Source organism: Amblyomma americanum, chromosome 1 (assembly GCF_052857255.1).
Source record: "Amblyomma americanum isolate KBUSLIRL-KWMA chromosome 1, ASM5285725v1, whole genome shotgun sequence".
NCBI classification, from domain to species: domain Eukaryota; kingdom Metazoa; phylum Arthropoda; class Arachnida; order Ixodida; family Ixodidae; genus Amblyomma; species Amblyomma americanum.
Window position 1 is genome coordinate 147,215,870 of NC_135497.1, and position 22,575 is coordinate 147,238,444.

The 22,575-nt window shown below is 43.0% G+C and overlaps 2 protein-coding genes across 2 annotated transcripts in view; one reads left to right on the forward strand and one right to left on the reverse strand.

Annotated features, from left to right (window-relative positions):
• The window catches only part of dnk (deoxynucleoside kinase), a 37,319-nt gene extending 16,476 nt beyond the window's left edge, over window positions 1–20,843 (forward strand). Inside the window, exons 7-10 of the mRNA XM_077647245.1 lie at window positions 4,822–4,901; window positions 10,982–11,062; window positions 16,186–16,285; window positions 18,204–20,843. Coding sequence (XP_077503371.1) covers window positions 4,822–4,901; window positions 10,982–11,062; window positions 16,186–16,285; window positions 18,204–18,226 — 284 coding nt within the window. The 3' untranslated portion in view covers window positions 18,227–20,843. The remainder of the gene's footprint in view (window positions 1–4,821; window positions 4,902–10,981; window positions 11,063–16,185; window positions 16,286–18,203) is intronic.
• Gmppa (GDP-mannose pyrophosphorylase A) lies at window positions 20,833–22,443 on the reverse strand. The gene has a single exon (XM_077647242.1). It carries the CDS (start codon window positions 22,192–22,194, stop codon window positions 20,905–20,907), a length of 1,290 nt encoding a protein of 429 aa, XP_077503368.1. The 5' UTR covers window positions 22,195–22,443; the 3' UTR covers window positions 20,833–20,904.
• Between the last annotated feature and the right edge of the window lie 132 nt (window positions 22,444–22,575).

Genomic DNA, 22,575 nt, shown 5'->3' on the forward strand with positions numbered 1-22,575 from the left:
TCATTTTCTCTGCATCAATCGAATTGATCACCTCTATTTTTTTCCAGTCCCCTTCAGTTCCAAGAAGAGAAGACGCGTTCCAGTCTTCTCGTCGTCTTTTTTTTTTTTTTCCCATACCTCAGTTGCCTTGTCCTTGCCGCTTTTGGTGTCGTATGACGGATCCTTGCTGGCCGTGATTCATGTTGTAAAACCCTTTAATTTGGCCATAATTCCTTTGTAAAAGTTCTATGTCTTTGGTTTGGAAGCTTTTCATCGATGATTGGGCATCAGTACATTCAGCGCAACTTGTGTGGTTCCACTCTTGCAGCTAGCCTTTTGTCGAGAAACAATGTGTCACGTTCTTGCTTCTCTTAGCTCCATTATGCTTTTAATCACCTTTTCCCATTTCGTGTTTAGTTAATCGACAGTTCGGAGTGAATGGGCCGTGCGGATCGTGCACCCCACCTTAAACTATAGTTCCTTTTTAGTTATTTTCCTTTATCATTGACCCTGTGTATCCTGGAATAGGCTGCGCCCCAGTCGGGAAAAACTAAAGGACTAAAAATGGGGTGGAGTGCATTTGGCAGGCTTTCTCAGATCATGAATGGCAGTTTACCAATATCCCTCAAAAGCAAGTATATTAGACTCTCGTGAAGTCAAACTTCAAGGGACCAGAGATTTTTGTTTGAATTATCAAAAGTGAACTTTGATATGATACAAGACTAAATGCAGTTTGCTTTAATCAATATGTATGCATACAAATAGTATTTTGGATCTGTTTCTCTATGCAAATGTAGCTAAATGCTTAGCACAACATAAAATATGGGTGAAAGGAACATAAAATATGGGTGAAAGGCAGTGATATGTTTGTTTACTCAAGTATGGTTGAAGAGAGTTCCGAAAATGCAAATCGTCCAAAGGTCAAAAAGTTGAATGGTTACAAAAAAAAAAAAAACGTCCGGAAACAGTTTAGCATCGCAGCAAATTTAATTGATGAAAAAATAGGCAATGGTCGGTTGCTTTGAAATGAAAAACTGAGCGGCAGTGACAATTTTTGGAATTCAGTCGTGGTGTACTGCATGCCCACTGGCAGGATTATTACAGCAGAACTGCTCCAAAATAAGGCTGTCCGCGTCCTCCTTCACAGGTGCGGCACAGTATGGAACCTCTTCGCACATGATGGTGTCCATGTAAGGAGGCTTCACCGCACAACAAGTAGCTCGGAATGAGTGCGCATTATCGATGGACCACGCGGACGGACGCAAGGGGAACACATATTAGTGCCAGAACAGCGAGATGCCTTCTGAAAAGAAAAAAAAAAAGATCAGCGACACGCCAATTAGTGTTCGAACCAACGCGCAGCTGGATTTAGCTTGCGGATGCATGGCTGGCAGCGCAATCGTCGAGGACCAGTAGCAAAGCTCGGAAAGTGAAACTATGCGGCAACACGGTGGCTACGATCGACAGAGCCCCCCCCCCCATCGGACCGTGCCGGAGTTAAAGGGACACTGAGGAGAAATTGAAGTTGGCATGTATCCATAGAATACCAGCTCCTGATCACAAAAACGCCACTCTTCCTGAAAACAAAGCTCTTGTAATGTAGAAAATAGCAAGAACCAAAATATAGGTATCGCCGCCACAGGCCAATCTCGCAAGTACAAGCGTGATGACTTCCTAGGACACCATGGAGGAATTTTCCTTACTTCATGGATGTCACGAATCTCTGAGGCTTGCAAAGGAAGGTTGCGCACCGCACCGCTAGCTGCCACAAATCACGGAGTCTCCGTTTATGTCACGTTTCACGTCACTCCGTTCTGTGTCGTCATAAGAGTTCTCCGTGTCGTCATAAGAGTTCTCGAGTTTGAATCGGAGCGGCGGGAAAAAATTTTTCAACTTCAAATCCAAATTTCTTTGAAATAAATGCATCTTTCGCTCCCGGACAAGCGTCAACAAAGCCATGAAATGCCGAACTATCAGATATTGCTAACAAAAAAATTTTGATAGGTTTCTCCTCAGTGTCCCTTTAACAGGTTGGAGAGGCCGGATTTTCAGTTCACGTAGCACCACAAACCTACCTTGGTCGCCACCCTTTCGCACATCGGGAGCATCGGAATAAGGCAAAAAGTTTGAATGAACCATGTTTAAAAGAAATCATGATACGAATTAAGCGGATTTAAAATGCATTGAAGATATAGCCAGCCAACAAAAATTTTGAAGTTTGCGAGGATAAGGTTGCTGCAGCTGGCGCAGGACAGGGTTCATTATGGTAGAAGCCGTTATCCTGCGGTGGGCATATTCAGGCTGATGATGATGATGATGATTGATGATAACGATGACACTTATGGAAACTTTTGCCTTCGGGTGCAACCAACTGCAACATAACTTTGATGATGATGATGATTGATGATAACGATGACACTTATGGAAACTTTTGCCTTTGGGTGCAACCAACTGCAACATAACTTTGATGATGATGATGATCGATGATAACGATGACACTTATGGAAACTTTTGCCTTTGGGTGCAACCAACTGCAACATAACTTGTCAGCACTTCGCAAATGGTTTTCAAAAATATGCCACTGCGTCACACCATTAGCATGCGGTCCCGCATTTTGCCTACACAATGAAAGTCACTGCTGATGCCAGCGCCGCCACATCTCTATGACGACATATCATGATGCTTGTTTATACAAATGAGATCAAAGTATGTGTTGCTTGCTGGCTATATTGAGAGAAGAAGTGGGTCTCCTAGAGGCCTCTAAACTTCCTCTCTTTTTGAGGCCACTAGGCGCACACTAGTGCACATTGTCCTCTGCAAGTCCTATCTGTGTGAACTGTTTGGGGTTGTTGAGCTGGTTTATGGAGGTTTAACGTCCTAAAGCAACTCAGGCTATGAGGGATGCCATAGTGGAGGGCTCCGGGTAATTTCGATCACCTGGGGTTCTTTAACGTGCACTGACGTTGCATAGTACATGAGCCTCTAGCATTTTGCCTACATAGAAATGCGACCGCCACGTCCGGGATCGAACTCGCGTCTTTCGGGTCAGCAGCCAAGCACTGAGCCACCGCGGTGCGGACGTTGAACTGTGTGCACTGCTGGGGTCTCGGATATGGAGTCGTGCTGCTACTACACAAGGATAGTCCTCCACAGCTCAGTGTGCAACTAAAGACACTCCTTGGCCCCTTTGGGGAAGACAATGAGCGCCTGTGATTGCACTGCAGCACTGATCCTTTATTGTCCATTTCCACCTTGTAACTTCATAGGCATTATCTTAGCTGAGCCCTGTAGTTACATACCGATCTTAACATGCTCATACTCAGCCACCAGGTAGAAGAGGAAGCAGGTTATGGATGTAGTGCCTAAGGTTAAAGTCCTGTGTCAGGTATTTATTGTAGGAATTACGCATCCCTGCCACTTGGTCATGTGATGGTGGTCTGGAAGTCCCTCTATCTTGAGTGCTTGGGAGGCAAGTCCTCAATTCACGTAAAAACAGGAGTTGGGCTGGAAAGCACCTGATGATCCTGTAGCTCAGGAGTGTCAGGAATTAGTTTTGTGCTTTCACCAGAAGCTCCTTGTGTGCACAACAGTTGCTCAGTGGCATCCCACCACACTTAAATGGAAGAATTGCTTTGGGGAAAAATTTGCACAGCATGAATTTTCAGGTACAATTGAAGCACAAGCCGAAATTTCGAGTTCCAAGGGTACTTTTTTGTATAGAGTTACTTCGGTTACATTTAGCTTGATGGCTAGAAAAGCTCTGCTTTTCCATTTGCAACTAAATGTAGAGAGACACTTCAGTCATTGAAAAGTCTGTTGGTTATGTACTGATGCACCATTTGTGAATGCCAACTGTATAATGAATGGTGGAGTGTGAAATAATGAGGGGATACAATCTTCATGTTATCAGGTATAGCATGGGTGAGTAGCAGCGACAGTGCTGCTTACCTGCAACTGTTGACGGAGCATATCTGGCTACCTTGGATCTTGCTCTGAAGGGACAGGTTGTATTTTCACCTTACGGGAAAGCAGAATACTTATTGATCACAGGAAGGTAGCAAATCTTACGACTTGCATTTGTAGCTATAATATATGGCTCTGTGGCAGCAGTAACACTACCAGAGGGAACTAACAGCACTGTGATGATAAGTGTGCAGCAACTGTCACAGTTTGTGTGCTGGGTGTGGAATACCTATAAACAGATGAGGTTGACTCAAACAGAACACACAGAAATAGGCAATAAAAGAGAGGAAAGTTCTTGTGCTAGATAAAACGAGAATGCAAGTGCTCAAAGGGTAGTGTTCAGAAAATGATATGAAAGCAGAAACACTTCGTGCTCTTCTCATTAGTAGCAAACTTTCTTTAATACGCTGTCATATAATTTTTTACAGTGCTAACTGTTAATTTGAAGGTGCCCAGGCAAAGTGCGTTTGTCATCATCGTTGTCAAAAAGCGTCCTTGCAGCCAACCATGACCATGAGGAGGGTGGCCCCACACAGGTGCCACCCCATGGTGGCGAGCTCACATGACCACCCCGTGCACAGAGCCCGTGCCTTGTGCCTCACAATAACTTTCCTGAAGGAAATGGTGAAGGTTCCCAGGAAAGGCATGACTGGGTTTGCAGTCATTTCGCGTCCATGCAGCCGAGTATCAGCGGGGCAGGGGCGTAGTTGAAGGGGTTTGTGGGGAGGGATGGGGGAACCCTGCACTGGCTGCATCTTTCTATGTGTAATCATTATCGCATGCGAGTTGGTGCTGATTTACTGCATTAGTGTAATTGCCACTCAATTTCTGGAATGGTTTTATTGTGCGATTTGTTGTGTGGTATGTTTCCTCACACAGTCTACCTGAGGACAAATCCACAAGTTGCAATGAGTAGGATCTTGGAACGAAAACGACCTGAAGAGGCTGATTTCCCTTTTGTATGTACTGGAAAATTATTATTGCAGCATGTATTGCAACAGTGTGCATACATTAATACGCATCTAATGAAAAAGTAATTGACAATCCACATGGTGATAAGTGGCAAACTGGATTCCTCGAAGTGTTGCTATCCCAATGGCAAGGGCCAATTGTACAGCTGTGTGTCAGCGCAGTACTTTGGTATGACAGTGAAACAATAGTGCTATTACGAAGAACTGCTATATCCAAGTGTCAAAATTTGCTGTTTGGGGTTAGAGCCTTAATACCTTGGAGGACAGTATTATTTAATGTTAGTACTTAATTTTTTTCAGAGATGTTTTAAGTAAAGTGTGGAAGTTTGAACTTTTCTTGTTTAGTGGAAGCAGATAATCTTTGTCTTATTTGGTGATGTGAAAACTGACAACCCCACTTAGATGTGCCAGGCTCGAGAGCTAGAAGTTTTATAATAAAGTACTTTAAGTTGCCATTCATTTCACTTCAGATAAGGAATTGTAATGTGAGGATTGTTGAAGAACATTTATTCACGGCATAAAGAACCTTTGCAACTTGAGGACTGAAAGACAGCGAGCAATTGACTGACACATCCCTAAAGGGAAGTGCCTATTTGTTGCCTTTATTTGAGGAGCGAGTGCTGCTTCCTTGCTTGTGGTTATTGCCATCTGTTGTAAGCAAAGGAAGTATTGGTGGCCATTGGGCAACCACTGCAGCCTCACAGTAGGGTTTGTGACTCCTGCTACCTGGCTGCAAAATTCAGACACTGTATTTTGCATTGATTATTGAATGATGCTTGCTTGAAACCCATGTGGGTGTGGCATTGCAGACATCAGTTCTAAAAATGAAAATACCAGTGGTTTTTGGTGACAGCTGCGGCTTCTCAGTGAACAGAAAAGGGGTGAAATATAATTTGTTATAATTGGAAGATAGTTAGGGGAAGAATCCTTTAAGAAACCTTTTTGTATCATTTGGGGTAATTCAACTCTTAGATAACTTTGTTCTTTTTCTTGTACCTTTGTGTCCCCTTTATGCAAGTGTGTACAATTTTTCTGCAAGCAATTAAAAAAGCTGTGCCTCTTTGGAGCCAAAAGAATGATTTGGGGTCACTTTTTATCTCACCATGTTTATGCAGTGTGTATGCACTCATGCTTTAATTTCTTACTTAGCAGTGTTGGCCTTTGCCTTGTAAATCCTAGGTGGTTCTGATAATTACAGCCTCCATACTAGAAAAAAAATGTTTGCAGTTACAACAGAAGCATTTATATTCTCTTTACCATTCCTGAAATCTACAGAAAGATGAATGTATACGAAAAGTGGGTGAACTCATGCTTGCAAACTAATCATTCCGTGTTTTGTGTACTAAATTTTTATACAATCGAACACCTTTATAACGAAGTGATCGGGGCCTCCAAAATCCTTCGTTATGCTGGTCACTGCCATAAAAGTCATGCACCATATTGCAGGCAGTAGGATAAGGTAAACGCATTAAATAAAATAAAATAAAACCTTTATTTAACATGAGTTTAACAGATACGTAATGAACGAAGTCGCTAATTTTCTTCTAGACACTTTGTCCGATGGAATGTGCAACTGCAGCCGACCTTATTACATTGAGGTTCATGTCCACCTGGCTGGTGGCATGCTCCATTTCAGTGGCTTGGCAAACGTTTGTCTTAGTTGGCAGCTCAACCTTGTGCTCGAGATTTAGTAGCATTCATTGCAGCATTTTTGTGCTGTAGTGTGCCTTGGCAGACCGTGTTATGCCTTGATCTAACAGCTACAACAGGGAAGTGTAAGAAAATTATTCACTTGCTCCAGCACCGAGAACTTGTTACAAATAGGCTGTATGCTTCGCTCTTATGCTTGCGAGACGTCTGAACATAACCTGCGTTGTGCTGCGCAGTTGTCAACAACAAGAGCAATCTTGCGGTTCTGCAACTGCATCATTTTCTCCACCTGCAGAACCAGGCTTAAAACAACTTCGACATGATCTAGGCTTTGTTATTGACCACATAGTCTGGTGGAAGGCTATGCATGTCTTTGAAGTACCATGGCTTCGTAGACTGTCTGACCTCAAGTGGCTTTAGCTTCTCCGTACGTGCAGCGTTACAACAAAACAGCATGGTCAATCATTATTTTGGCTTCTTGCTGCCTTTACAATGATCTGTCTTCATGAGAAATGTTTTTTTTGGAAGCAGCTGATAACAAAGGGCAGTTTTGTCAGCGTTAAATATATCATCTGGTCTGGGCTTTTTTAGCCCTTTGAGCAGCTCCAACTCGCGCTAGTTATTGGCAAGATCAGGCGGCACATCGGCTTCTTCTTCCGCTACGGTTTTAAAACCATGCCATGTCATTTTTTGAAACTCCTCTGCCATCCGCTGGTTGCCTTGAACATCTCTTCCTCATTGAATGCACAAGCAAACTCCTTAGCTTTCTTGCAGAGCAAAGGCCCGCTGACAGAAAAACTTGTTTTGTGCACGTCTGCGAACCGCATGTGGACACAGCATCGATATCCTATAAAGTCGCTGCTTGAATCTGCTTCCATGATGGGTCTGTCCCACGTTGTGTCACTTGCGCTTGTATCTTGTCCTTGACTTTAAGGACTGTTGACAGCATCGGTGCACTGATTCCATTCTCGTCTGCAACATATTTTGTTTTACGGCCACTCGAGACAGCACTGACAATTTGCAACTTTTCGTCGAGGGAGTGCTATTGGTGCTTCGATGTTCCTGCACTGCTTACATTCATCGCGGTGATCCCAATGCGTTAAAACGAAAGCTGCTTCAAACGCGCCGAGGAACCAAGAAAATGGTTAAAACCACGTGTGCTCAGCTTGGTTAGCCAGCATGCAAACACATGTGCATGCACAGCGTATGGTGCCTCCTCAGTGCAAGGAGAAGGGAAGTAAGTACCAACAGGCTCTCGCTAAACTCATTTCATCAGCTCCAAACTGGATCGGTGCCAATGACCTGCTGCAGCCACATCTTTATTTGCGTGTTTGCGCTTGTTGGCCATAGAGTTCGACAGTGTTGGTTTTCGGAGCGCGGAGATCGTATTGCCTAGTTTTGCTTTTTGGCCGATAGGCACTGCTAGTGCCGCTTGTCAAAATGTTCAGCCCGCTGCGCATTGTTATTATTTTTTTGTGTGTGTTGGCGTGGTGGTTACTGTGGCTGCTGCAGAGTTAAGATTCTTTTGCGCAGTCTTTGCTGTGGTACTGGTGTTCCCTATGTGCACCCCAGCTCAGTGGCAGCTGCAGAGTGCAGTGGCAGTGCCGCTATGTTCGTTCATTGTAAAGCAACAAATCAGCCTCCGGATGCCTCAATTCCTTCATTGTACTGTACAGGCAAGTTCGTTGCAGTGGTCTTCGCAGTAGTGGCATTCGCAATACATATGAAAGATACAAATTTGGCAAGGACATACGAAATCCTTCGTTATACTGGTTGTTTCATTGTAGAAGCATTCACCTGTATTAAGTTCTGTGCTCTTTCTGATTGCTTTTTTACTCAGCTGTGAAACTGCGTCCAGACATCTTTTGTTAGGATACTTTCAGTGCAGACATGTGTGGAATTTTGAAAGATATAATTGTGTGTTCATTACAAGCAGTTTTTGCAAATACCTCTGACTTAAGTTTTAAAGGGCTTTGGAAATATATCGGAGTGCAGCAGTGTGAACAAGCCAGATGACAACAAACACAGAAACACCATTGACAGGATGGGCACTGTCAATTGTGTTTCTCTCTATGTCCATTTCTTAGTACAGCCTCAGTTCCCTATATATGACCATCAAGCCCAAATTAAATTCTGACCCTTAAAAACACTCTTGACAAATTCGTGATATGATAGGATCTGTTGCCCTTTTTTTTTTCCCGACCATAACCATTTGCAGGGACAGTGGCACTTGCCAAACTTTTTCGTGTTTTTTTTTTAAATATACAGTCCCGCCTCATTAGAATGGACACTTTGGTCCCCTACCATAAATGGCCATAAAGCAAGTCTGTAAGAACGAATCGTAATGAAAAAGAAAGTGAAAATGGGAAAAAACACTTTATGAGTAATGTATGTTTCTGCACTTAGTGGTGTGCTGCTAAGTGGAAATTGTACAAAATCTTTAGAACTTCAAGTAAATTATGCTGATCACCATTACTTTTAAAATAGTGTGGCCCATGAGATGGTGTGGTGGTTGTCATGATGTGATGACATGTGTCTTACTAAGACTGTTCACATCCCATTAATCACTAGTACATATCTCTACTAAGTCTCCTGAAAGCAGTTTAATGCAGCTTTCAGCGTAGTGTAGGCCGCAGCGTGAGTTTTTTTCGGTCACTCACGCAATATGGCAAATGCGTGTTCACCAGGCTCCTTGCTACTATGAAAGATGGAACCACAAAAAGAAAAAGGCCATCACTCAGGCATTTGCACTTTCACAGTACCTTTCAATGGTGTACTCCACTCAAAATACAGAAGAGGAAAAAATCTGGTAGGGGCAGTCGAGATTTTGTTTTCATTGCTTTGCACAGTAACGTGATAAAAATACATGGTCCTCAATCAATGCATTTTCCCCCATTCATTGTCCGGACAGCAAGTTTTCATATTAACGAGGTGTAAATGCATTGAAAAAGTTTGGTGCTCAGAAAAATTGTCCGTAATTCGAGTCACCCATGTTAACGGGGAATGACTGTCCATGTATCATTGCATTCTGGGTATTAACCGTGTCAAATTATTTTCGGCTCACCAGTAACAGCTTTTAATATCTTCTCTGCCACCCTTCACCACCCACATGGGCGGCTGGGCCAAGGTCAGACCATCAGGATGACCAGCGGGTGTTTATCCGCTAGGCTGTAAACCTTACGAGTGCTTAATTTATCGCTCGAAATAATCTTTTCTCGCTCTCTAATTTAAAAGAGTATAGACACATAACTTTTTGGTGTGTGTTTTCTCATTTGTAATGATGCTCAAGGCATTATTGTACACAGATTACCACCTGGTATTCTCCTACGACCTCTAAATAATTTATAATCGCATTTCTTTCTCATGCTGTTTCGGTTTCAACAGTTGAATGAGGACTGTGACGCCAACGTGTGCCTACAGGTCATGTGAGGCATGAAAAAACAGCAATATAATTGCTGCTTCTACATTCGTTGTCATTCTGGCTCTTGAGGATGGTTGGCTTCAGCTCTGTAGGGAATTAAAACGATCAAGCAGTGATTATATCGGCATTTTTTCATGCCTCACGTGGCCTAACACCAATCTTTGACGTCACAGCCATCGTTGAGGTGTTTAAACCGAAACAGCATGACAGAATACCACATGGTGGTTCATGCGTAGTAGTGTCATCCGCATCATTGCTGAGAAGAAAACATACCACCAAAATTAGGTCCCCATATACTCTTTTAAAAACAGGTCAAGTAAAATAATTTGTGATATAAGCTGGCTACTGTATTTTCCGCTTTCAGGTGTTGCTTGCTTTTTAGACATATTTCAGTAAGAAGGTGCCGAGTAGAAACATACACATGTGTTTTGTTTGTTGGGTGCACAGAACAGGATATAGTAGTGCTTTTAGCTACAGGTCAAATATTAGTATGGAAAAATTTAATATGTTAATTTTGCTTGAAGGACTAAGGTCCTGGTCTTGACAGTGTCATCACCCAGGGGTGGTTTTCAGCAGATGTGGTGCTTGCACTGCCAATATGCGAGCATCGGCTGAGTGCGTTCTGAATTTTCGAAACTAGTGTAAGGCTGCTAGTGTGTTAAATTGTATTGTTTTACATTAGGTCTTCAGTGTAGTATCCAAGTTAAGAAAAAAAGCGTTGTGAAACAGTAATAGGAATATACTCTGGTGGAATCACTTTTTTTTACAGGGGTTTTTCATTGCTGATTTATGCACATTTAGGACCTTACTGGCAACACCTGCGACTGTGCTGCACTTGCACATACTGCAAACTATAAAGTAGTTGGAATGAAGGCATTTTTTAAGTGAATTCTGTACTTCATTGTTTATTTTTGGAATGCAGTTCTGTATATGTTACAAGTTTAGTAGTCTTTTAATGAAGCAGCTGTGTTGATTGACTGAAACTTCTCTGTTTCAGGACTGGCTTTGCCATGTGCATGAACTTCATGAACAATGGCTTCTTGGTCGCTCGCAGTTTCCGCTGCCTCCCAAGGTCATGGTAGGTATGCTGAAGTTATTCCAGATGTAGTATGCATCAATAATGGAACAAGCTTCATGGAAACAGGAACACATTTTGTGATACGCAGTAAAACTTTGAGTTGCGCTAGCTTTATCTTCTTCCCAGGCAAAGAAAAAGAACAAAGTTGCACAAAGAAATGTTATGACCTTTATTGCGACAAGTTGTGTGGAAATTAAAATGTCACCGAGGACAACTCCATTCAATTTCATGTTCGAAGTAAAAGTCAATTCTATGGCTCTTTCTGGGTATGTTGATGTTTGTCCAGCAGCATGAGATGAATTTATTACGGAGCAATTGCATTTAAAATTTTATTGCCACTCGATTCATATCTGTGATATCCACACGAAGAAGGACTCTATGATCACTTTTTTCAAGAGAATGGTGGTGTAGCCTAGTCTTTGGGATCCACGCCCATAAAACTGTTTCACTTGTGAAAATAGCTGGTGATGGTGATGCGTGTATTTCATTTTTTGGCCTTTTCTAGCTCATAAAAGCTCCGTTTTCAGTGCAAGTAGTGTCTCTGTCTTGAGAATGTAATAATATATCGGTACAGGCAAACTTAAATTTTTCCCTGGTGCCCCTTGAATGAAAAAACCCACATGGGGGAGTTTTATGGTGCTTCAACAATAAAACAGCTTAGTTTTACTTATTGTACCTGACTGCTTTCATTGCAACAAAAAATATGCCTATTGCCAGTTAGTGATTGTGCCAATGTATGGTGTTGGTTCTCTGAAGGCCTGAAAGATGAAGTGACTGTACATGCCTTTAGTGTCGATTGTGCAGCTCATGCTTGTATAGGCACAGATAGCAGTGAATAAGGAGGGACGCTGGTCTTAACACTTTGTTTCTGTTACAATCCTTATTATAATTACCACGAAAATGTGCTTTTTCATGTAGCGTCCAAATATGCAATTAGATTTTTAATAGCTCAGCTAGAATATGAGTTATAAGAAGTTTGTGGTTTTAACTGGGCTCTTCATTACAGGTTGTTAGCCAGAAAGTGTCTATAAATTATTAGAAATATTTACAGAACTGCATCACCCGAGGTGCACTTTGTACAATGATGCCGTTTTTACACTTGTCTCAGTGAAAATACGTTTCTGAAAAAAAAAATCTCTAAATATGGAATGTACAAAATGGTTTGGCTGGTAATTTAGGAAAGAAATTAATTAAATTTGATGCATGATGTAAAAGTCAGTAAAAACAGCATCACTGCAGAGCACTAGTCCTCCCGAAATAATTCATACTAAGCTCAGTTCAATTGCCCAAGCCCAAGGTAAACCAGAGAAAAATCCCGTAAGACAGAGACTTTATTTGTAAAAGTCTGTATGTGCTCATTGAGTTGCAGGAAATCGAGTCGCAGAAAAATCGCTGTAGCATTGGCTCTGTTTCTGTGATGCCATCTTTGAATATGTTATATGAAAGGGTGTGAAATGAGCATTCAAATAGAGGTGAAATGGCGGCGATTGGGGAGCGGTTTCTGAATTGTGATCATGTGATGTGGAAGGTCATTTTGAAACTCGTGCTTCGTTTTTCAGCTGCACAACTTTCAAAATATTAATTTTTTGTACTTTGGGATCATTTTGAGCGTGGATATTTTGCAGAGATAAGGTCTGAAATGTATTTAAGTACCAAAAGTTGTTTTTTGAAAGATCGACTTTTTTGCGATTTTTTGTGACCTCAAGACTGCATCCCCTCTTAAGCATTAAAAGCTTCAATTATACATTGCGTAGTACAAACTGAGAAGCATAGTGTTTGTACATGTGTCGCAATATAATGGATATGATTGTGCATGAACACACCACTTACCATACTCTTGCCATGGATACACACCAGGAATGTCACAAATGCAGCTTGAAGAGTGGGATATGCTCCATTTGCTAGATTCTATCTGCTCTCATACACAAAACGAAACACCTGCAAGAGTTTCTTGTTTGCCCATTTTGAGCATGCCTTGTGCTTTCCAAAAATCAACACATATGTTGCACAAGTGATGTCTGAATGATCCTTCATCGACAGTTTCTTTGGTCTCTTTTGTCCGTGCTTTTCTCTTCTCTGCTGTCCTTGCAAAAAGTGGCAGCCACATTCCTTTTTTTTTTTTTTCAACTTTTAAACTGTGTGGTATTTCTCCCATGGTAGCTACAGCAGTCTTTAGATGCTGCATAGCATGGGAAGCAGACACACCTTGAGAGCATGCAAATCATGCTATATTGGATATTGTGGGTACTATTCAAAGTGAAATATAGGGCAGAATGGCCATTGTGTTAAAATTAAAAAACTGGTTTGAATAGCATTTGAATACCTTTGCTACTTGCCTTGGATATTTTGCAATGCAAATACCACCTAGAATTTTATAGAAACAAAGGAGCATGTTTTGTCACATCATCATGGTGATATAATTCTTGCATGCAGCATTTGCACTGTGAGGGAAGCCTGTCTGTATGTGGCCTGTGATGATGTCAATGTCATGATGCATCCACCATATACTAGTTGTGATGCAAGCCAGCATAGTGTTGTTTCATTTTGCTCACAGACTCCTTTACTCCGGTTATGTGCTAGTGCCCTTGTTCTTCTTCATGATGCTAGAGTGATTGCTTGAAAGCTTGGTGCTATGTCAGCAAGGAAGAGCTGACACATTTAGGACCTGCCTTATACATTATGGAATTCATTATCATATAAAAGGGAGCACATAGTTCAAACTCAAGAAGAAATTTTGTTTTTACTTCTTTGCAAACTTGAAAAGGCATGAACATCCAGAGCAAAACGACTTAGAAAAAAAAAGCATGCTTCTTACTTATACTTGAGAGTGTAATAATTTGACAGCATGCTAATAAAGTGCTCCTGCTCAGGTTGTTTTGCTCAGAGCATGTCACAATTTTGTGTCAAGCACTTGTGATGTCTTGTGCAAAAAACAGAATGCTAAAGTGCATGTATACAGTGGAGACAAGGTTGTGTGGACAGCCTGTTGCAATGAACTGATTCTTCTGTGAACATTTTTGACGTGATGAAACTTAAAGATTCAGTTTGGTTTATTGTTTATGGTGGTTTAACATCCCAAAGCGACTCAGGCTATGAGGGATGCCGTAGTGGAGGACTCCTAAAATTTCGACCACCTGGGGTTTTTTAACGTGCACTGACGTTGCACAGTACATGGGCCTCTAGAATTTTACCTCTATTGAAATCAGACCGCTGTGGCCAAGATCGAACCCGCTTCATTCAGGTCAGCAGCCGAGCGGCATAACCACTCAGCCACCACGGCAGCAAATCTTAGATTCATTGTGTACAACTGAAAGTAACAAGCATATTTTCAACATATGTGAGCGTACCACAACTGTAGTGCAGCAGTGTGTGTGGCAAAATGATGTGTTATATTAGCATTATGGGCAGTCATGAAATAACAGCAGTGTGATAAAGAAAAGTAACTGCAAAAGGAAGAGGACCGCTATCAATAAGGCCCCTAGTGTCTTGTGATTCCACGAAAAATGATGGAGTTAAGCATTTTTTGTGAAATTCTGTGTTAGGAGCCGCAGTCTCTTTTTTGATGCAATTGTTGTTACAGACATAAGTAGGAGTGATAGTATGTTGGAAAACTGACTATTTTATTTTATTTGCATCAATGTAACACGAGGGAGGAGTTTGAGATCTCAAGAGAATTTAAAAGCAATATTAGTATGATTAGAACGCAATCTCAAACTGTTCAGGCAGTAATAGCCAAGGGCCTACAAAAAAAAAAACACGCACACACAATTGCATGCAAAAATATGGAAGCAATGGATACGCCCATATTATTTTAAAAGGCAGCTATCGTCACCACCTTGCCTCCACTACTTGGTGTTTTGAGCTGTCCATTCCTGTGCCTGTTTGCTCTTCTTTGCTTTCCCTATTCCACTAAACTCTTTCACTGTCTTCTTTTTACGATCGACCCACACCGCCTTTTTTCTATATCCATAGCCACTTTCTCCTTTTCACTCGCACTCCGCACACTTTGCCCTAAGGTAATTAAAAACCTGACTTCTCCTTGCAGAACTCAAGCCTAGTAGCGAACGTTGCTTTAGCTACCTAGGGCTTGGGGGGGGGGGGGGGGGGGGGGGGGGACGAAAAAATTCACACTGTATTCATACTTTAGTTCTGAATATAACATGAGATGCATTCTGAAGCACTATTTGATGTCTCCTGTAAAAGTTACTGGAGTATTTGTTCTAAGTTTGCAAGATTTAAAATTTTTCGCTGCAGAAAGTTGTTGGGGGCTTTAGTCAGTGAGGTCAACCAGGCGAAGACGGTAACGGAGAGGATAGGAGCCACTGTGTACATGAAAAAAAAAAAAGTGTGCATGAGAGTGACAGAAACAGGTAGAACCTAGATCACCCAATCTTTTCCACGCAGTGGTGGCCGATTGAGGCATTTTCTGTTGAGCATGAAGTCATGGGATCGAATGCCAGCCATGGCAGCTGTTTTTTCATGGAGGTGAAACGAATGTGTGCTTGCTGTGCTGTGTGCATTAAACAACTTTGGGTGGTTGAAATTAATCCGGAACCTTCCTCTGTAGCATCTCTCATAGCCCAGGTGCAGATTTTAAACCCCCCACCCATACCATGTTATACCTGTTTCACAATTCTGGGGTACTGCCCACCAACCCATTGCCATGTTATTTCTTCTTTGCACAGATCCTCAACTTTCATGTCTGGGATGTTCCGTAAAACAGAACATAGCTTGGGCTGCCTTTATTTGATTGTGATGCTTTTTTTTGCAGTAGTTATTGTTTGTTACTGTTGCCATCCTATTCGTAAAGTAGCTGTATAACTAACTTGATAACTAATAGTTGCCATCCTATTCGTAAAGTAGCTGTATCACTAACTTGAATTTGTGTTTATAAAGCTGCATAGGATGACATTGTTTTCGCACTCTTTCTCCTAAGATGACTTTGCACAGTCACTACTATGTTGAGATGTTCTACTATGCATTTTAAGCCTGCTTGCCTCTGTGGGCCACAACAAAACATTCAGAGCTGGCTTTATGTCTTGCACAACTTGCGCTTCTTATAATTTCTCATGAACAGAAACTCTTCCTCATTGCATACATGTCAAGTACTTTCTTCCATGCAGGTAGTGGATGCCAACAAGGACTGCACAGACATCCAACAAGAGTTTGCCCAACACCTGCCTGACATTCTGGACAGGAGCCAGCTGTGCCATGCCCCCTTGGGTTAGCAGCCTGCTTGATGTGTTGGATTTTTTTTTGTACAGATTGTTTGCCTGGTTTAGGCTGGTGTTCTTGGTATGTCTCAGTTTGAGTCTTGTGCCATGAGGAAGGTGAATAAATAATACATGAATCTACCTACATGTACAGTCGCTGACCGATTTTTCACTTTCTAGGGACTCTCTAGAGCAAAAATGGAATTTCGGCGAAAAAAAAAATTTACTTCAACTGCTGATTGCCAGTATGGTGGAAAATGGGCTCAGCAGTTTTGTGAACATTTTGTAGCTTTACATAACCCTGATTTTCATTTTGCATTGTGTACACCGGTGACAGGCAACAGCCACTTTTATGAGTTCGGCGATCAATGGTTGTACTCCTGTGGTACATCCCGTGATGGAACACATCGGATGGAACAAAGTTCAGACATGAAAACGAGCCCTCTGCCATAGTAACTGCACTGCGCATGTCATACAGAGGGCCAGAAAAGAAAAGGCAAAGGTGGGGATAAAGATCAGAAAGCAGAATAGGCAAATGGCTGAAGCAAGTGCGCCATTGATGTTTGCGTTTGCAATTATACCTAGCGGATAGAGCCGAAAACCAACATTAGAGCCAGTTATAGATTGTATCAAACATCAGTTGGTGGTGCTGCATTATAAAAGTTGGGGATGTGATGCATTTTGTCACAGGAATGTGCTCCTCACTTGAAGAGTATTGCTGTTTTCTCCCACTTCTCTCTCTGTGAAAAAATGCCCCCCCCCCCCCCCCCCCCCCACCCACCCACCCACCCGCCCACCCAATACTCACCAACCCCACATGCTTCACTGCTACCTCATTGGTTACTCGGGATGAAAGGACACTGCACAGATGAGTTCCGTGAGCTGTGACTATGTGCTATTAAAGTTTGTGCAGTGGATGACGTCCAAGAGCTGCTTAACTCACAATCGTGTCGACAATGTGCCATGCGACGGAGAATATCAGCCCTGCTATTTAAGAGGCTTCCTTTAGCTTGGAACTCTGCTTTATTGGAACCGGTTCTGATCCGCCTTGAAGTTTGAATTAATGAAGTTCCACTGTGCACGTTATATGGTGGGTTGGCTAGTTGGTGGCAGTGTGAATGAGGTTAAAAAAATATCGTACAATCACCTGTGATGCATCGGAAATTCCATTCACTCTTATACATAGGCTCTATAGGGCATACGGCAGGGCTGTGTAAAATTTGAATAATCAAGCTTGTCCGAAAAATAGGAGGTCCAAATTTGCAGTAGGTGTCTGTAGAAACTGTCTATCCCAGCTATATCGAACCCTGAATCATTGCATATATTTAGGGGTTTGGACTTGTTGGTTTTAATATTTTAAATTCGGTGGCCTTTTTTCGGCTGCTGTTTGCCCCTTTTGCACCTTTTTCAGTATCCTTACAGTTATGAACTAATTAGCCCAAACCAAAGTATTATCTGGCTCTGGACTTGAGGGTTCTGGTTGCCAAAGTTGTTCTGTATCAGATTACTTCTTACCTCCATTGTTGTTGCTAAATTTAAAAAATAGCTAAAAACGAATGAGTGCTGGAGGAGGCCTTAAGCAATAGCACTGCATATTGAGAAAGGAAAGGCAGAAAGCACAGTAAATTTAGAAATGTCTAAAATGACTCTTCTTTGACGTTGCTAAGGCCCGACTAATGTTCGCATATGGGTAAGCAGTGTGGGCAAACCCGCAGGGGCCTCTAAACCATTTTGGTTAATCTCCCTTTGAAGGCATGAAATGTGCACTGTTTTAAGCTTTCACTGGTATCAAGTTAATAGACAAAGCCCGAGTCCCCATTCATAAGCCTGACATGAGACAAATTAGATCGGCGCGTCTTCGCACTGGTTAACCTGATCAGTTTTTTTGCGACATGGAGTTGAACAGTGTGTGTGCATCTCCATTGCAGCAAATGGGCCCAGCAGCAACTGACCATCTGCCTGCTGAGAAAGGAAGGAGAAAGCACTGAGCTTCCATGACTGAATGGCGGGGAAGTAACTTGGCTTGCAACCCAGAGTTTGTTACTGGCAGACAAGTGGCCCTGCATATTGTTGCACTTTTTGGCATATTTAGGCATTATGTACAGATGAACAGACACTGTTTTGCTGCAGGCAGGATGATAACTAAATGTTTTAATATTCCATATTTTATTGTTCGCCTCGTTGCATATGTTCATACTTCAATTTTGTCATTAAAACCCCCACTTGTCTGTTGGCAGCCCATATACTTTGTGTGTTCTGCTTATTCATTATTCAGTTGTGAATAATGAAAAACAATGTGTTGTCACATCTTTTGTTGATCTGAGCCCTGTGCAGGGCAATAGTATCTTGTTCTGTTATGCATATCTGCTATTGCTATAGTATTGTGTACAAGCCTTGAGATTGGTTTTTGTGTCACCTTGCTGGTCTGTGAGATACATTTTTGTGCTGAACCTTGTTTGACAAGGCTTAGTAGTCAATGCAGTTACTGTTTCACTAGTGGGTTTAGTGCCTTTGTCTTATAATTACAGCCCACCCTCATGTGAATTCTAGTGTCTGGTACATTTGAAGTATAACGAAGTGAATTAATGGTGCATGCTTTTGGCTCTAGTAATGTTTCACATTTGTCAAAGCTATGAAAGCAAGCAGAGATGTGATATATTAACGGTATGCTGCATTCGGAAATGATAGACAGTGAGCATGCCTCTCTCATCATTGCATTTGTGCAGTGTGTGTTTGTGTCTAATTGAACAGGAGCGACGCGTACCCAAGGTTTTCATTTTGTTCTTGTCTGCACCTTATGCCAGTACGCATGCGCTAGAGCTGAATCCTGAAAGTGTCAACCTAGAATGTGGAGTTAGAGCTGATGTTCTGTGCCATGATAACGTTCATCTAATTTTATGAAATTTATCTGCACACCAGCTGGCTGTTGCTAGCAGTAATATACTAGTGAAACAGCAGATATTGAGAACAAAAATCTCCAGGTTGGAGTTGTGCAAAGGTACTAGACAAGATTAATATTTCTCTTTTATAACAGTATGACTTGTTCTTTTAGTTCATCATTAGCAGATGTGTATAATGTGAGAGTTAAACTGTAATGTTTAGTCAGTCCTTTTGGTGGTGCTTAAGTCATTGTTCATAGAGTTAAACACTTTTAAAAACTTTATACAGAAGTTTATTTTGGCTTCAACAATATGGAGAGGGCACATAGCAGACCTGTTGACACAGCTTAACTTTCGAAGGTTTCATTACACTACTGTCACTTGCTTATCAAGCTAGAGATTAACCTGAGATGTGATTTCATCTGAGCATGATGGAGCGGTTATCTTTTTACCATTCTATTTTTTAGCTACTGCATTGTCTCTGCTAGGTATGTACACCCCTTGTCAAAAGTCTTCAGGCCAAAGCGCTCCCTCTTTATAAAATGAATGTACCTTGAAGGCCCCGAGTAGCTGATCATTCAAAGCACAAGTCAAGCAGCAAGGGTCTCTACTGCAAGTAGAAACCTTCTGCTAGCATTTTAAGGGCCTTTGTTGGTGCTGTGATGGCTCCGTTACGCTGCTCAAGCAAAAAGCTTTTGGCCTGAAGACTTTTGACCGAGAATGTACTTTATGACTGCAACTTTTGCTGTGTTTCATTGAATACAAAGTTTTTTCTGCCATATTTGCAATGCAGTTTTAATACACAAGAAATATTGATGGCTTTTATCATTCTATAAGGCAATATCTATTTCTTTTGAAGTTATTCTCTTAATCTCGATTCATGCACAGATTCATATGAAAGCACTAGAGGTGTTTCCATGTCAAGGCACGTCTAACAAACAGGTGGAATATTTGTGGTCTGTCTGAAGTGACATAACAGTAGACTCTCTTTAAGACTTCCTGTATTAAGCTGAGCAGTTTTGGAACTGGGACAAAAATGCACAAAAATGTCTCAACGTGACCCATTCATAATTGCCACCATTTTTCACTGCCACAAGACCATACTTGAGAATTTGTACATGCAGATGTTTTACCAGCCTTGTCAAGTAATATAGTGACTGGTTGGTGGGCTTACATAAGACATAGTATTAGATGCAATCTGTTCATAAAACAAAAGTTTCTGAGGGGTGCAAGAGTCTAAAAAACGCTGTATTTATGTGCACAGAAGTTACAAAGGAAGAATTCTCGCGGAAAATCTGAAATTCTTTCCAACTAAATCATTCCAAGCACTGTATGGAATTTCTGAGAATATCAATCGAATGCGTAATAAAAGATCAGGAACACCAATATTTGGGACTTTTCATCAGCTAAAGAAATTTGCAAGGTCCTTCATAGTCATCTTAGGGAGTCTACTGCATCTTACATGACAATATCAAAAGGCAAAATGCTGCTTGCTGCCATTTACAGTGGAAGAAATTCAGCCAAGTCTGGTGCAGCCTGTTGTGTCAAGTGGAGTAGAGTTGACTTTACGACGACTGTGGTGTTCAGTTCCATTTCCGCAGCTACACAAGCCAAAGTGTTCTGTTACTGTTTGTGTGTACCTTTTGAAGGAAATTTTACTGAAGTAATAAACGTGATGTGTTAGCAAAGGCTTTTATTGTCAATAGAAAACTCTCCACACTGAGTGCACATATGATGGCAGGAGTGTATACTAGAGAATTATTTCATTCTTGTAGCTTTGTGCCAGGTCTTTGTGAGGCAGCACTATGGAGTTGAGCACGATGACTTCAGGAGGCACACTGACATGGCAGCCAAGCACTGTAATTGAGGGGTTTAGACGGCCATCAGCATTGAAAAGTGGCACATTCTCCATCTTGGCAAACGGGCGGTCTGGGTTTGGGTCGCAAGGCGTGCCTTCCACACGGCTCCAGGCGCCCACTGAGCTGTCCAAGCCCACGATGGAGTGAAGAACTAGCGCGTGGTCGCAGACAGTGGCGTTGGCTAGCACCAGCGATTCGCGGATGCGCACACCAGCGCCTATGCGCGCCCCAGGGCCGACGGACACATTAGGCCCCAGTGTGGCAGTCGGGTCCACGCTGGCCGACGGGTGCACGAACACGTCGCCCAGTATGGTGGGCCCCTCGGGCCCCGGGCGCGCCAGGCGCTCCGGGTGCTCAAGGCGGTACAGCTCGAGGTAGTGCCTATTGGCATAAATGGCTGAGCCGGCCGTTTTGAGTTGGCTCCACCAGTGGCTTGTCTGGAAGACGTGTAGCTGTCGGCCGGCAGCAGCTAGCGGCGCCAGCACGTCGTGCTCCAGGCTGAGGGCGTCTAAGTGGTCGCCTTCTAGAGCGTGCCGGTCGCGCAGCGCGGCACCGGTTCTCTGGAACACGTCTGGGCTGCATAGGTAGACTCCGCAGTTGATAACGGCGCTGACGAACGTGGACGGCTTCTCCACGTAGTGCAACACCTGATGAGTCGTTTTGTCTTCGACAATGCAGCCGTAGCTCAGCGACTGCTGGCGTGTAGCTTCTGTAGCCAACACTGTGACCAAGTTGCTTTTGGGCAGCGATCGGTGGAAGGCTAGCATCTCTGCCAGCGGAAAGTGACCGCACACATCGCCGTGGATCAACAAAAAGGCCTCTGGGTCCCCTCGCCGAATCTGGTCGCGGAAGTGATGGATGCCGCCCGCCGTGCCCAGGGCCGCGTATTCCTGCAAATAGCGCACAGGCAAGCCGTACTCGCGGCTAGCGCTCTTCACAAAGCCCGTCAGGTCCGCGTCGTCGGCAGGGTAGAACCCGATCAGCAAGATCTCGCGCACACCCGGCAGGCCACAGCACGCTTCGACCAAGTGTTGCATCATCGGGCGACCAGCCACCGGGAACAGCGGCTTGGGAATGTCGAACGACAGCGGTCGAAATCGGGTGCCCTTTTGAGGGCCTCCGATCAGAATCACGGCCTTTAACATCCCAGCCGTTCTCGGGGGCGTCGGTGACGCTGGCATCTCGACGGTTCTGCCGCTCTGGCTCGTACCAGCTTTATCTCTGCACTGGCATCGTCAGCATGTGGACTGTCACCGCAGCAGGTGCACAGTTCTCGCGGAAAACCGCGAGACCCGTCGCGTGGCACGCGAAACAGCGAAACCACCGAAGGCTGCTGTAGTACTTGTAGCGGAAGCGCGAAAGTATGCTATGCGCGCTGAAGTGGCCCAACAAAGCCCAAAGCCACGCATCAATGTTTATGCGCAGACGGCGTTTTCTGCTACCGCGCACTTTTAGCCCGTTCAGAATTTTTTTTTTTACAACTACATTTTGAGTTGTTTCTGCTGGTGGCGATGGCGAAGCTCGTTTCGACACCAGCAGTGGCGGAAGAACGTTGGGTGGGA